This window comes from Chiloscyllium plagiosum, unplaced genomic scaffold (assembly GCF_037043375.1).
Source record: "Chiloscyllium plagiosum isolate Xiang-an unplaced genomic scaffold, Cpla_swu_hap1 HiC_scaffold_33, whole genome shotgun sequence".
NCBI lineage: Eukaryota > Metazoa > Chordata > Chondrichthyes > Orectolobiformes > Hemiscylliidae > Chiloscyllium > Chiloscyllium plagiosum.
Window position 1 is genome coordinate 9,858,501 of NW_028270171.1, and position 12,511 is coordinate 9,871,011.

The 12,511-nt window shown below is 45.0% G+C and overlaps 1 protein-coding gene across 1 annotated transcript in view; it reads right to left on the reverse strand.

Moving 5' to 3' along the window:
* The window catches only part of LOC122542014 (putative uncharacterized protein C19orf81), a 36,299-nt gene extending 24,165 nt beyond the window's left edge, over window positions 1-12,134 (reverse strand). Inside the window, exon 1 of the mRNA XM_043679306.2 lies at window positions 12,070-12,134. Coding sequence (XP_043535241.2) covers window positions 12,070-12,134 — 65 coding nt within the window. The remainder of the gene's footprint in view (window positions 1-12,069) is intronic.
* Between the last annotated feature and the right edge of the window lie 377 nt (window positions 12,135-12,511).

Consider the following 12,511-nt stretch of genomic DNA (forward strand, 5'->3'; position numbering starts at 1 on the left):
GTGAATTCAAGCAAGCTAAAAACAGTGAACTGATGCATTGTCAGATGATCTTATCCTTTCCTGTGTATTAGTCAGGTTAAAGTTGAGCTGATTTCTTTCCTGACCATTTATTGTATAAACTCATCAAGCTACATTCAGAAGTGAAGGGACAGCAGTAATGAGTTTTGTTGAAGACCTTCTCAATATCCTTTTTATTCCGATTAGAATTCCCATTATTCTTTCAGACGAGTGCTGCCGTAGATAATGAATTACACACACAGAGAGCCACTGGCTCTGGTCACTGATTAGCTTCACCATCACCCTGACAGCCTGTGGATTCAGCACCTCACACTTCAACCCAGCCTCTCGGTCTGCCTGCCTCCCTCTGACTTACACATGCACTCATCTGCACCCACTCATTTACACCTTCAAACACGCTCACATCTATACACACTAAAACACACTGACAGACACATTCGCAGCAACACAGATATGTACACCTAAACACACAATGCACAGACTCCTCCACATACATATAACTAACATATACACACTTACATATACACACTCATTACCACATTATGTTCACATTAATACATGCAAAACCTCATTCATAGTTTATTACACATTAACACATAAACATACACCCCGATTCATAAAGATCTAGACACACTCACCAAGACCTACATACACTCCCGTTTACACATCTACACACACACTCCCACCTACACATCCACATGCAGGTGCACACTTACACCCACTCACTCAAACCTATAGCTACTCCTATCAACACACACTCAGAACTATCCATTTACACAGCAAATTTACACAGCACATCTATACACGTTCAATGACACCTTCACCTACAAACACAGCTATCACAACTTACACATATACTGTACTTAACTGCACACAGTGAAAGGCACAGACTCACACTCAGTAGCACTCACAAGGAGAGTGATTCCAGAGATTCCCAGCTCCAGGAATTCACTTCCAGCATCTGGCCTTTGTGCAGGAAGAGCTTTAATGACCTTCCAAGAGTTTCAAGACTGAATGAAGCTCCTCGTTCCTCCAACAGTCCTGTCCTATCTCTGGCCAAGAATCTCAGAGCACATAGTGGTTAACCTCCTCCACTTTTAGAATCATGATATCCCTACAGTACAGAAACAGTCCATTCGGCCCATCGAGTCCATACCGATTGCCCAAGAGCATCCCATCCAGACCCACCAATTCCCATAGCCCCACATCCATCATAGACAACCCATCTCTGGATTGTCTCTGAATGTCTATGGACACTATGGCAATTTCCTATGGCTAGTCCACCTAACCTGCACATGTTTGGACTGTGGGAGAAAACCAGAGCATCCAGAGGAAACCCATGCAGACACAGGAATGACATGCTAACTCTACATAATCAAAGCTGGATTCACACCTGGGTCCTTGGTGCTATGAAGCAACAGTGTTAACCACTGAGCCACCAAGCACTGCTCATCAAGCAGGAGAATAATCTTGGTGACACTATTTCTGAAAACTCTTGTTGATTCTCTTCTCAGAATTTTGTTTCTTGATTATAAAAGTATCAGTGAAGAAGGGAGGAGGGGGTTGGAGGGATCAAGTCAAGTGTTTAAAAACTCCAGAATGACATACAAAGTTGGACAAGTCAAGTCTTCCCTCACTGCTCCTAAAAACTGTTACCTCTTCATCACCCACTGTTCCACCCAGTGCCAGGCTGTTTGGGGCCACACTGCACTCTTGGTACAAACATACCCTTGCTTCTCATATTGCTCACCCTTTGCACCATCAGCATTACCTTTCTGTTAGCCCACCATTACACACTCATCAACTTAACACCTGAGATTCACATCCTCTGGCACCCACTGTCCACCCTCCTCCCTGTACCTTCTCCATCCTCTCCACTCACATCCAAAACAACACCTCAAACCCCTTTCCCTCCCCACTCTCCCACCATCCACCAGCCTCAGTATATCAATGGCACAGTAGCAAGCTCAGCGCCAAGTCAGAGGGTTGTGAGTTCAAATCCCACCTCAGACCATAAATTATAAAATCCAGGCAGTATTGCAGGAAACTGCACTGTTTGAACTGCTGACTTTCACCTATAACATTAAATATTTTAAAGGGAGACATTGATAGATTCCTGATAAGCAAGGGGTTAAAGGTCATGGGAAGTGGATAAGTGAGAATGGTGAGTGATTGGGTCAGCCACGATCTTAGTGAATGGCCGAGCAGGCTCATGAAGGGTGAATGGCCTACTCCTCTCTAAGTCTGCCCTCAGATAATTGAAAAGTATCCCATTAGTTCAAATAAGACAGAAACTGTTTCCCACTGGTTTCTTTTTAATTTTGCTCTTTCCTTGTTGGAAGTTTGCTGCCCTTGAACTGTGTCTTGCTCGGCCATCCCAGAGGGCAGTTAAGAGTCCGCCATACTGCTGTGGATCTGGAGTCACCTGTAGGCTAGACCAGTTAAGGATGGCCATTTCCTTCCCTAAAGGACATTAATGAACTCTGATAGGTTTTTATGACCACTGACAGTGTTACACAGAGCTAATTTCTTATTCAATTCAAATTTCACTATCAGCCAAGGGATTTGAACCTCTGTCCACAGAACATTAGTCTGAGGTTCTGGAGTACTGGTCCAGTCTCTTTACTACTAAGTCACTACCATCTAGAGTGTATTAGACATTTTGTTTTTATTCTGCAAATGAAGGACACCTGGATTTTGCCACATGGTGCAATTGTTTGTAGAAATCTTACCATTTATGCATTACTTCCATTGTTTTCTACGTTATTTTTATGTTAAATTATTTCACAAATGCAAATTCTTGAAGCCAAACAATCATTTCCTTGTTTGCTGAAATTAAGGTGACGCTACACTTTTAAACTAAAAGTAAATCTTCCTCTGCATTGACCCCATCAAACACTCCCAGGACAATAAGACCACAGCTGATCTGATTTTAATCTCAACTCTCCACTCCTGCAGAGCCCAGTTACTGTGTCATCCCCTCAGTCATTGAGGATCCATCTACCTGTGTCTTTAAAATACTTAAAGATCCTGCAATTATTTATTGCCCTTTGAGGAAGGGAGTTCCAAAAAACTCACAACTATCTGAGAGACAAACCTGTTTTTATTAGGTGTCCCTTTATTTTAAACAGTGACCTCTGGTTCTAGATTCTTCCTTAAAGAGGAAACATGTTTCAACATCAGCCAGTCAAGTTCCCTCAGGCTCTAATATGTTTAAATTCAGTAACCTCTGGCTTTTGTAAACTTTAGAGAATACAGGCTTAGCCAGTATAGCCTTTTCTCATAAGGCAACTGCTCTGAACTGCTTCCACTTTAGGTCTAGGACCTTTCTTCAGAATCCGGACAACTTACTGATGTTGGTTGAGATCTCAATATTGTTGAGGGTACCCACCAAGATTCCATGGGATGTTTTATAGCCTCCTGAGAGGATTGGCTGTGCCTCTGTTTATTATTCCTCATGAAAGGTGCCATCTATGCCTGGAAATATCTTTTCATTTAAGCAAACTTCACAAACCACTGGAACTGGAGACCAGCTCTGAGTGGGAATGCATCTCCAAGAGTGCCACATTCCATAGGTACTGCAAGGTCCCCGTCAAAGCCACTCACTATACTGACTTGGAAATATATTGTTGTTGCTTCAGTGTTGTTGGGTCAAAATTTGGAACCCCCCCTCCCAACCATCACTGTGCGTGTCCCTACATTCTCAAGGACTGCAGCGGTTCAAGAAGGCAGCTCATCACCTCCTTCTCAAAGACAATTAGGATTAGGTATTGCCAGTGCACCCGCATCCCCTGAATAAATAAACAAAATTAAGATAATCAAATCTTGGGATGGGAATAAAATCCACAATTTTCAGCTTCAGGAGCAACAATTTGGAGAGTCAGTGTGGACTGGTTGGGCCGAAGGGCCTGTTTCCACATTGTACAGAATCTAATCTAAAAACAAACACAATTCCATTGTATTAACCTGACAAAACCAGTACAAAATAAGCATACTGTTTTCAGAATCAGTTCTCCTTTACCTTCTGTTAAATGAATTTAATAGCTTTAATTTCAGATTCCATGGGGAAAAAAAGCGCATTAAATTTTAAGCCAGTTGTACAGAAATATTTCTTACAGCTGAATGTCTGTACTCTATTAAACTGCTCGCAGGCTCTTTAAACCACAGACCATAATTACTGTCCAAGGTTTCGGCTTTAGATCTCATTATTCCTTCCTCAATGATTGCCTCATTTTTTTCACTCTTTCATAGAATGTGGGTATTGTTGGCTGGGCCAGCATTTATTGCCTATCCTTAGTTGCTCTTGAGAAACAGTGGTGAGTTGCCTTCTTCAACCACTCCATCCTTATGGGGAAGCAGTGCTTCCAAATAAACCTATTGGACTATAACTTGGCATTGTGTGATTTTTAACTTTGTCCATCCAGTCCAACATTGGTTCCTCCAAATCATTATATTTCCAATAAGGATGGTATGTGGATCGAAAGGGAACTTGCAGATGGCGGTGTTCCCATGTATCTGCTGCCCTTGCCCTTCTTGGTGGTAGTGGTCATATATTTGGAAGGTGCCATCAACGGAGCCTCGATGCGTTGCTGCAATGCATCTTGTAGATGATACAGAATGATGAGATTGTGTGTCAGTTGTGGAGGCAGTGATTATTATAGGTTTAGATGGTATGTCAATCGAGTGCGCTGCTTTGTCCTGGATGGTATCAAGCTTCTCAAGTGCTGTTGGAACTGCACTCGTCCAAGCAACTGGGGAGAATTCCATCTCACTCCTGACTTATGCCTTGTAGATGGTGGACAGGCTTTAGCCAGTCAGGAAGTGAGTTACTTTCCCGAGAATTCCTAGCCTTTGAGTATTAGGGCTTTTGCCCGAAACGTCGATTTTACTGCTCCTCGGATGCTGCCTGAACTGCTGTGCTCTTCCAGCACCACTAATCCAGAATCTGGTTTCCAGCATCTGCAGTCATTGTTTTTACCTATTTATATAGCCTGTCCAGCTAAGTTCCTAGTCAGCAGCAACACCCAGGGTACCAATAATGCATATGTAAGTGATGATAATGCTGTCGGGTATCAAAGGCGTGATGGTTTGATTCTCTTTTGTTGGAGATGGTCATTACCAGGAAGGAATGTGGTGCGAATGTCATTCCTAATCTCTCAAGCAAAGCTGGAATATTGCCCAGATCTGACCACCTGTAGGCATGGGCTGTTTCAGTAGCTGCATCAGGCTGAGCTATTATTCGACAGCCAGTCCCTTCTTCCGTTGTATTTCCTCTTCATTCAATCCTGCACATTGTAGGGGCTGAGCACAGTCAGACTCTGGCTGTCTAAAATTTGGGATCGGGGTACTGTCTGATCCTAGGTGACTAAAATAGTTAGAATTGTCGTCCCCAAAATCAAACATCATTCCTCTCTGAGCTAGAATCTGTTTAACTGTATATTTCTCATGTACAGGCTCTTTCTTGACTCCCTATCCCCAAACTCCTCTTCCTCCATTCATCATTATTAACTCCTGACTGTCTCTTGCTAGACCCCTCGAGGTTATTAATGAAATGAAAGCAGTAGTTACCTTAACGGATGAAACATGGGTAACAAAGCCCCAGGCTCAGTGTGTGGTACAGCCTCTTCAGGATTGATAATCCTTTACTTATTTTTTTCAACAAGGTTTACTCACAGTCAGAAAACGACAGAATCAAATTAACTGGAATCAGATTTTGCTTTTTCTTTCTGGCTGTGTCTAAGGCACCTGACCCTTTGCTGGGGAGTTCATTTTCCAAAATAACGTGTGGCTCTTCTTTCTTCAACATATTCAATATACTTTCTAATCAGATATTATTACACACCTCTGGAGCAAGTGGGACTTAAACCTCTGAGGAAGGGACACTACCAACCCCCTCTCAACACATTCTAGCTTGGGCTCCTCAATTCTACAAAGAAACTCAGGCTAGTCTTCTAGGTTACCATGAAATAATGTTTATTAATACAGCGTTCATGAACGGTCTAGCTGCAGAGCAGTGTCTTCCAAGCTCTGAAGAGTCCAACTGAATCACAGAATCCCCACAGATTGGAAGCAGGCCATTCGGCTCGTCAAGTTCACACCGCCCTTCGAACAGCATCCCATCCAGGTCCACCCCCATACCCTATCCCTGTAACTCCACAGTTCCCATGGCTAATACTCCGAGCCTGCACATTTGGATTAGATTAGATTCCCTACAGTATGGAAACAGGCCTTTTGGCCCAACAAGTCCACACCAACCCTCCGAATAGTAACCCACCCAGCCCCATTCCCTTACCCTATATTTACCCTTGAGTACTGCACCTAACACTATGGGTAATTTAGCATGGCCATTTCACCTAACCTGCACATATTTGGATTGTGGGAGGAAACCGGAGCACCCGGAGAAAAGCCATGCAGACACAGGGAGAATGTGCAAACTCCACACAGACAGTCACCTGAGGCAGGAATCGAACCCGGGTCCCTGGTGCTGTGAGACAGCAGTGCTAAGCACTGAGCCTGTTAGTAGCTGAATACTAACACTTGACAATTAAAATCACCAGACCATAGCATCACATCGTGCCTCAGATTCCCAGCTACCTATTCATTAAAACCCAATCTCTACACTTCTCACCCCTGCATCAGAAGGTTGTGGGTTAAAATGCTATTCCAGAGGCCTAAGTATAGAGATCTAGACATGTCAATGTCAAGGGTGCACCACTGTGAGGTGCCACTGAACTGGATGAAACAACAACCCAAGTCTAGAGCTGCCTTCTTCGGTGGTTGCAGAAGATTGCCAGTTCACTCAGGTCTGATTATTTTCATCTTGCTGTTTGAGGGAGCTGGTTGTGCATAAATTGGTGACCACAGTTCCTGTAAGACAACATGACTGCATTTCAAAAGGACTTCAATGTCTGGAAAATTGCTTTGGGAGAAACTGAAGCCAAGAAATGGGCTATACGCATACAAGTCATTTCTAGGTACGGCAATGGATTATATTCATTTTGATTACAGCTGCCAGGCATTGAGCTGGGTGAAAGGTACCCAGTAGAAGTCAACACTGAACGTTAATCTAGTTTACAGTGTGGCAATGTCCTCTGATCTTTCAAGGAGTCAGGAGGCAACTTCTGATTAGATTCCATTTTGTGAAAGTGAGGAATTGGCAGATGGGACAATCTTATTTACAATAATTCCCTCACAACCCTTTGCTCTTCAAGAGTTTTGAATGTTTAACAACTATTGCAATGACCTTGTACTGAAGTTACGAGATCTGACTAGCTTGGTGCTCAATCTGAATGATTAATGTATTAATTAAATCCTTTCATTTTCAGCAACCCCACCCCAGGTTATGTGTCTCTATGAGCCAGGCATTTATCTGATGGTGGCTCTGACGATCGGATTGTGAAATGTGCCTGACGGGGACTTGTTGAAAGTTTTACCGGTGTAGCTAGACAGTGGTATTTCAAGCCAAAGGGCTCGTAATTAATGAACAGATACATTACAAGATGAAAATGAGAAGAATTTGTATTTGTATAGTGCCCTTCAAAATACTTTCAATGTTCCAAAATGCTTTATACTCAAGAAGGTACGTTGTTGTAATGTTGTAACACAGGAATACAGCAGCCAAATCTATGCATAGCAAGTTCCCACAAGCTGCAGTGCTATAATGGCAGGATCATCTGTTTTAATGATGTTGTTTTGATGGATGAGGTTTAGACAGGACATTCGGGAGAAGGCCCCTGCCACTTGGAGCCACAGGGGATGGAATGTGGGCTATTTTGTCCTGGATCGTATCGAACTTCTTGAGTGTTGTTGGAGTTGCAGCCAGCCAGGCAAGTGGGGAGTATTCCATCACACTCCTGACTTGTGTCTTGTAGACGGTGGACAGATTGGGGAGACAGGAGATGAACTATTCGCTGCAGTTTCCTAGCCTCTAACTTGGTCTTGTCGCCATGATATTTATACGTCTTACTCAATTCAGTTTCTGGTAAATGGTAACACCCGCCTCCCCGCCACCCCCCACCCCCATCCCAGGGTATTAATGGATGCAGGGATTTGTTGACAATTATACCATTGAATATCAAAGGGAGGTAGTTGACCCTCTCACTTGTTGACAGTCATTTTATGACTGTTGATACGTACAGGACACTGAACAGACCCAGAAGACCCAGTGCAGCTCAAGTGACAGGTTGTCTATGTCAGATTTCACATCTGAAATCAATGCCAAGGTGATACTCTGGCTTAAACATAGGAACTGTATTCACAGTGCTTTAAAATGTCTGCTCCATGCTGCAGATCAGACTTCTAGCTCTTTCGTCAGTTTGGCTACTTTTCTCTGATGTCAGACCCAGGCTTAATCAGTCAAGCACAGTCAATGAGAATTGTAAACAAGACTCAGAAAATCAAAAGCGACAAGCTGGGCAATGCCTTTCACTAACCCCTGATCATTCTGACAACTTTTAATCAAGCCTGCATCACCCTTTTATACAGAAACAAAGAGCAGAAATGGACCATTTGGCTATTCGAGCCTGCTCCACGATTCCACTATGAACATGGCCGATCCTCTATATTTGTCCCTTGTGGCAGTTTTCTCCCCAAACTTCTTGAGATCTTTAAAATCTGTTTTTATTTTAATGCATCAGTGACCTGGCTTTTATAGTAAAGAATTCCACAGCTTCACTACCATTTGAGTGTAGATGTATTTGCTCATCTCAGTCTGAAATGGCTGACCCCACATCACAAATTTGATGACAAAATATAATGACCATATTTAGTCTTATTGTCCAATAAAATATGGGAAGCTGATGGCATTGCAGTATTGTCACTGGCTTTGTAATACAGGCTAATATTCTGAGCACATTGGTTTGAATCCCACCACGGCCGTCAGTGACATTTGAATTTAATAAAAAGCCAGTCTAATTGTGACAATGTCACCACTGTCAAAAAGAGTGGTGCTGGAAAAGCATAGCAGGTCACGCAGCATCCAAGGAGTATGAGAGTTGATGTTAAGAGCGTAAGCCCTTCGTCAGGAATGGGGGCGGGAAGAAGCCGGTAGATAAATAGGATGGGGATGGGGATGGGGATGGGGGGCACGTTGCTGAGAAGACAATAGGTAGAAGCAGGTGGCGGGTGATGGTGATAGGTCGGAACGGAGGATGGTGTGGATAGGTGGGAAGGAAAATGGACAGGTGGGGCAGTTCAAGAGGGCGGTGCCGAGTTGGACGGTTGGATCTGGGATGTGGTGGGGGGAGAAGAGATGAGGAAATTGGTGAAATCGATGTTGATGCCGTGTGGTTGGAGGGTCCCAAGGCAGAAGATGAGGTAATCTTCCTTCCAGGCGTCGGGTGGCTAGGATTTTGCAGTGGAGGAGGCCGAGGACTTGTATGGCCTGAGTGGAGTGAGAGGGAGAGTTGAAGTAGTCGGCCAAAGGCAGTGGGGTTGTTTGGTGCGTGTGTCCCAGAAATGTTTTCTGAAACGTTCTGCAAGTTGGTGTCCTGTGTGCCCAATGTAGAGAGCAAATCACACAGTAGATGAGGTGTTTGGATGTGCAGGAAAATCTCTGCTGGATGTGGAAGGATCCTTTGGGACCTCGAACGGAGGTGAGGGGGGAGATGTGGCGCAGGTTTTACATCTCTTGTTGTGGCATGGAAAGGTGCTGGGAGTGGAGACTGGGTTGGTAAGGGGGAGGGTGTGGACCTAACGAAGGAGTCGCAGAGGGAATGGTCTCTGCGGAATGCTGATAGGGGTGAGAAGGGAAATATATGTATGTAAGTTTGCTCACTGAGCTGAAAGGTTAATTTCCCCTGTAAAAACGCCATCCCATTTTCCCAATTCCTTCGTATCCACCGCATCTGCTCCCAGGAGGACAAGTTCCAATACCGTACACCCCAGATGGCCTCCTTCCTCAAAGACCGCAAATTCCCCCCAGACGTGATCGACGATGCTCTCCACGGCATCTCCTCCACTTCCCGCTCCTCCGCCCTTGAGCCCCGCCCCTCCTATCGCCACTAGGACAGAACCCCACTGGTCCTCACCTACCACCCCACCAACCTCCATATACATCATATCATCCGTCGTCATTTCCGCCACCTCCAAATGGACCCCACCACCAGGGATATATTTCCCTCCCCTCCCCTATCAGCGTTCCGAAAAGACCACTCCCTCCGTGACTCCCTCGTCAGGTCCACACCCCCCACCAACCCAACCTCCACTCCCGGCACCTTCCCCTGCAACCGCAAGAAATGCAAAACTTGCGCCCACACTCCCCCCTTACTTCCCTCCAAGGCCCCAAGGGATCCTTCCATATCCGCCACAAATTCACCTGCACCTCCACACACATCATTTACTGCATCCGCTGCACCAGATGTGGCCTCCTCTATATTGGGGAGACAGGCCGCCTACTTGCGGAACGTTTCAGTCAACGCCTCTGTGACACCCGCACCAACCAACCCAACCACCCCGTGGCTCAACACTTCAACTCCCCCTCCCACTCCACCAAGGACATGCAGGTCCTTGGACTCGTCCATCACCAGACCATAGCAACACGACGGCTGGAGGAAGAGCGCCTCATCTTCCGCCTAGGAACCCTCCAACCACAAGTGATGAACTCAGATTTCTCCAGTTTCCTCATTTCCCCTCTCCCCACCTTGTCTCAGTCCCAACCCTCGAACTCAGCACCACCTTCCTAACCTGCAATCTTCTTCTTGACCTCTCCACCCCCACCCCCACTCCGGCCTATCACCCTCACCTTGACCTCCTTCCACCTATCGCATTTCCAATGCCCCTCCCCCAAGTCCCTCCTCCCTACCTTTTATCTTAGCCTGCTTGGCACACCTTCCTCATTCCTGAAGAAGGGCTCATTCCCGAAATGTCGATTCTCCTGCTCCTTGGATGCTGCCTGACCTGCTGCGTTTTTCCAGCAACACATTTTCAGCTCTGATCTCCAGCATCTGCAGTCCTCACTTTCTCCCAAAACATCAACCGTGCTTTCTCTCCATAGGTGCTGCCGAACCTCCTGACCTCCTCCAGTAATTTCTGTTTTTGTTTCTGACTTCCAGTATCTGCAGTTCTTTAGTGCTGTTTTTTGGTTTACTATTTTTCTTTAAATAGGATATGGGTGCTGTTGGTCAGGCCAGCATTTATTCTTTTGTTCTGAAGAAAGATCTTTTGAGGTTTATAAAAGCATAATGGGCATTTAGTTGGTTTGCAAAGCTGATAGTGTGGGTACACTTCCCATGTCAGTTTGAGGTTACCATGAAAGATTCTCCTCCTCAACCTCTCTCCCCTTACCTAAGGTGAGGTGGCCCTTAAGTTAAATCACCAGCAGTTGTGTGTGTCTCTCTCCAATGAGAGAGCAGCCTATGGTCTAGTAAGATTATGGTGACTTCAGATAATGTGAATAGCAAGGGTCTTTTCCCTAGTGTGGGCGAGCTCAAAACAGGAGGGCATATTTCTAAAGTAAGAGGAGAAAGATTTTTAAAAAAGGACATGAGGGGCAACTTTTTTTACACAGACTGCTTCATGAGTGGAATGAACTTCCAGAGGAAGTGATGGATGCAGGTACAGTTGTAATGTTTAAAAGACATTTGGATAAGTACATGAATAGGAAAGTTTTGAGGGATATGGGCCAAAACACAGGCAGATGGGACTAGTTTAATTTGGGAACATGGTTGGATGAGTTTGACCTAAAGGTCTGTTTCTATGCTGTATGACGCTATAAAGGACTCCCATTAACTCTGCTTTCTCTCCACAGATGCTGCCAAACCTGCCGAGTTTCTCCAGTAATTTCGTTTTTTTTGTTTTATTGGAGGCTCCACACTTGATCTTATGAATAACCACATGGCGTTGGATTGTGGCACTGTAAGAGCAGCACAGGAATGGAACCTGTCTGTAAAATGGATGGCACAATACAAAAAAAAGCAAGAGTGCCAACAGAGAACATGAGATGGTTAGTCACCGAGCTCTGCTGACACTGAAATTCATCTTAGAAGCAGTAACGTTATAATATTAATTAAGTTCATTCATTTTTAATCCACTGGCTGATTTAAATATTCCAACCTGTCGTCGTTAGGAGTCAAAGCACGTCCCAACCGTTTATGAAGAATTTCGTTTCTCGCCGCCATTGCCCACGTCCTTCACCAAAATGGCGGCCCCATCACGATCGTTCTTCACCAACATGGCGGCTCCATCGATTCCCACCCCGCCATTCCCTTCACCAAAATGGCGACGCCATAACCGCTGTCCCTCACCAAGATAGCAACTCCATCGCCCCTTCCTTCCCCAAAATGGCGCCACCATCGCCCCTGTCCTTCACCAAGATGGCGGCGCGGTATCGCGCTCTTTCTCAACGGTTGCAGGTGATCGAGCCGTTCGTCGTGTTAGGTCAGCAACGTGTTACCTTTTAAATCCGTACTCTTCTCTGAGCTGCTTTTGATTGGTCGCAAAAGTATTTTTAAAAATATAAAAAGACGGCACTTTTCTCGTACCAGGAAGTGACTCG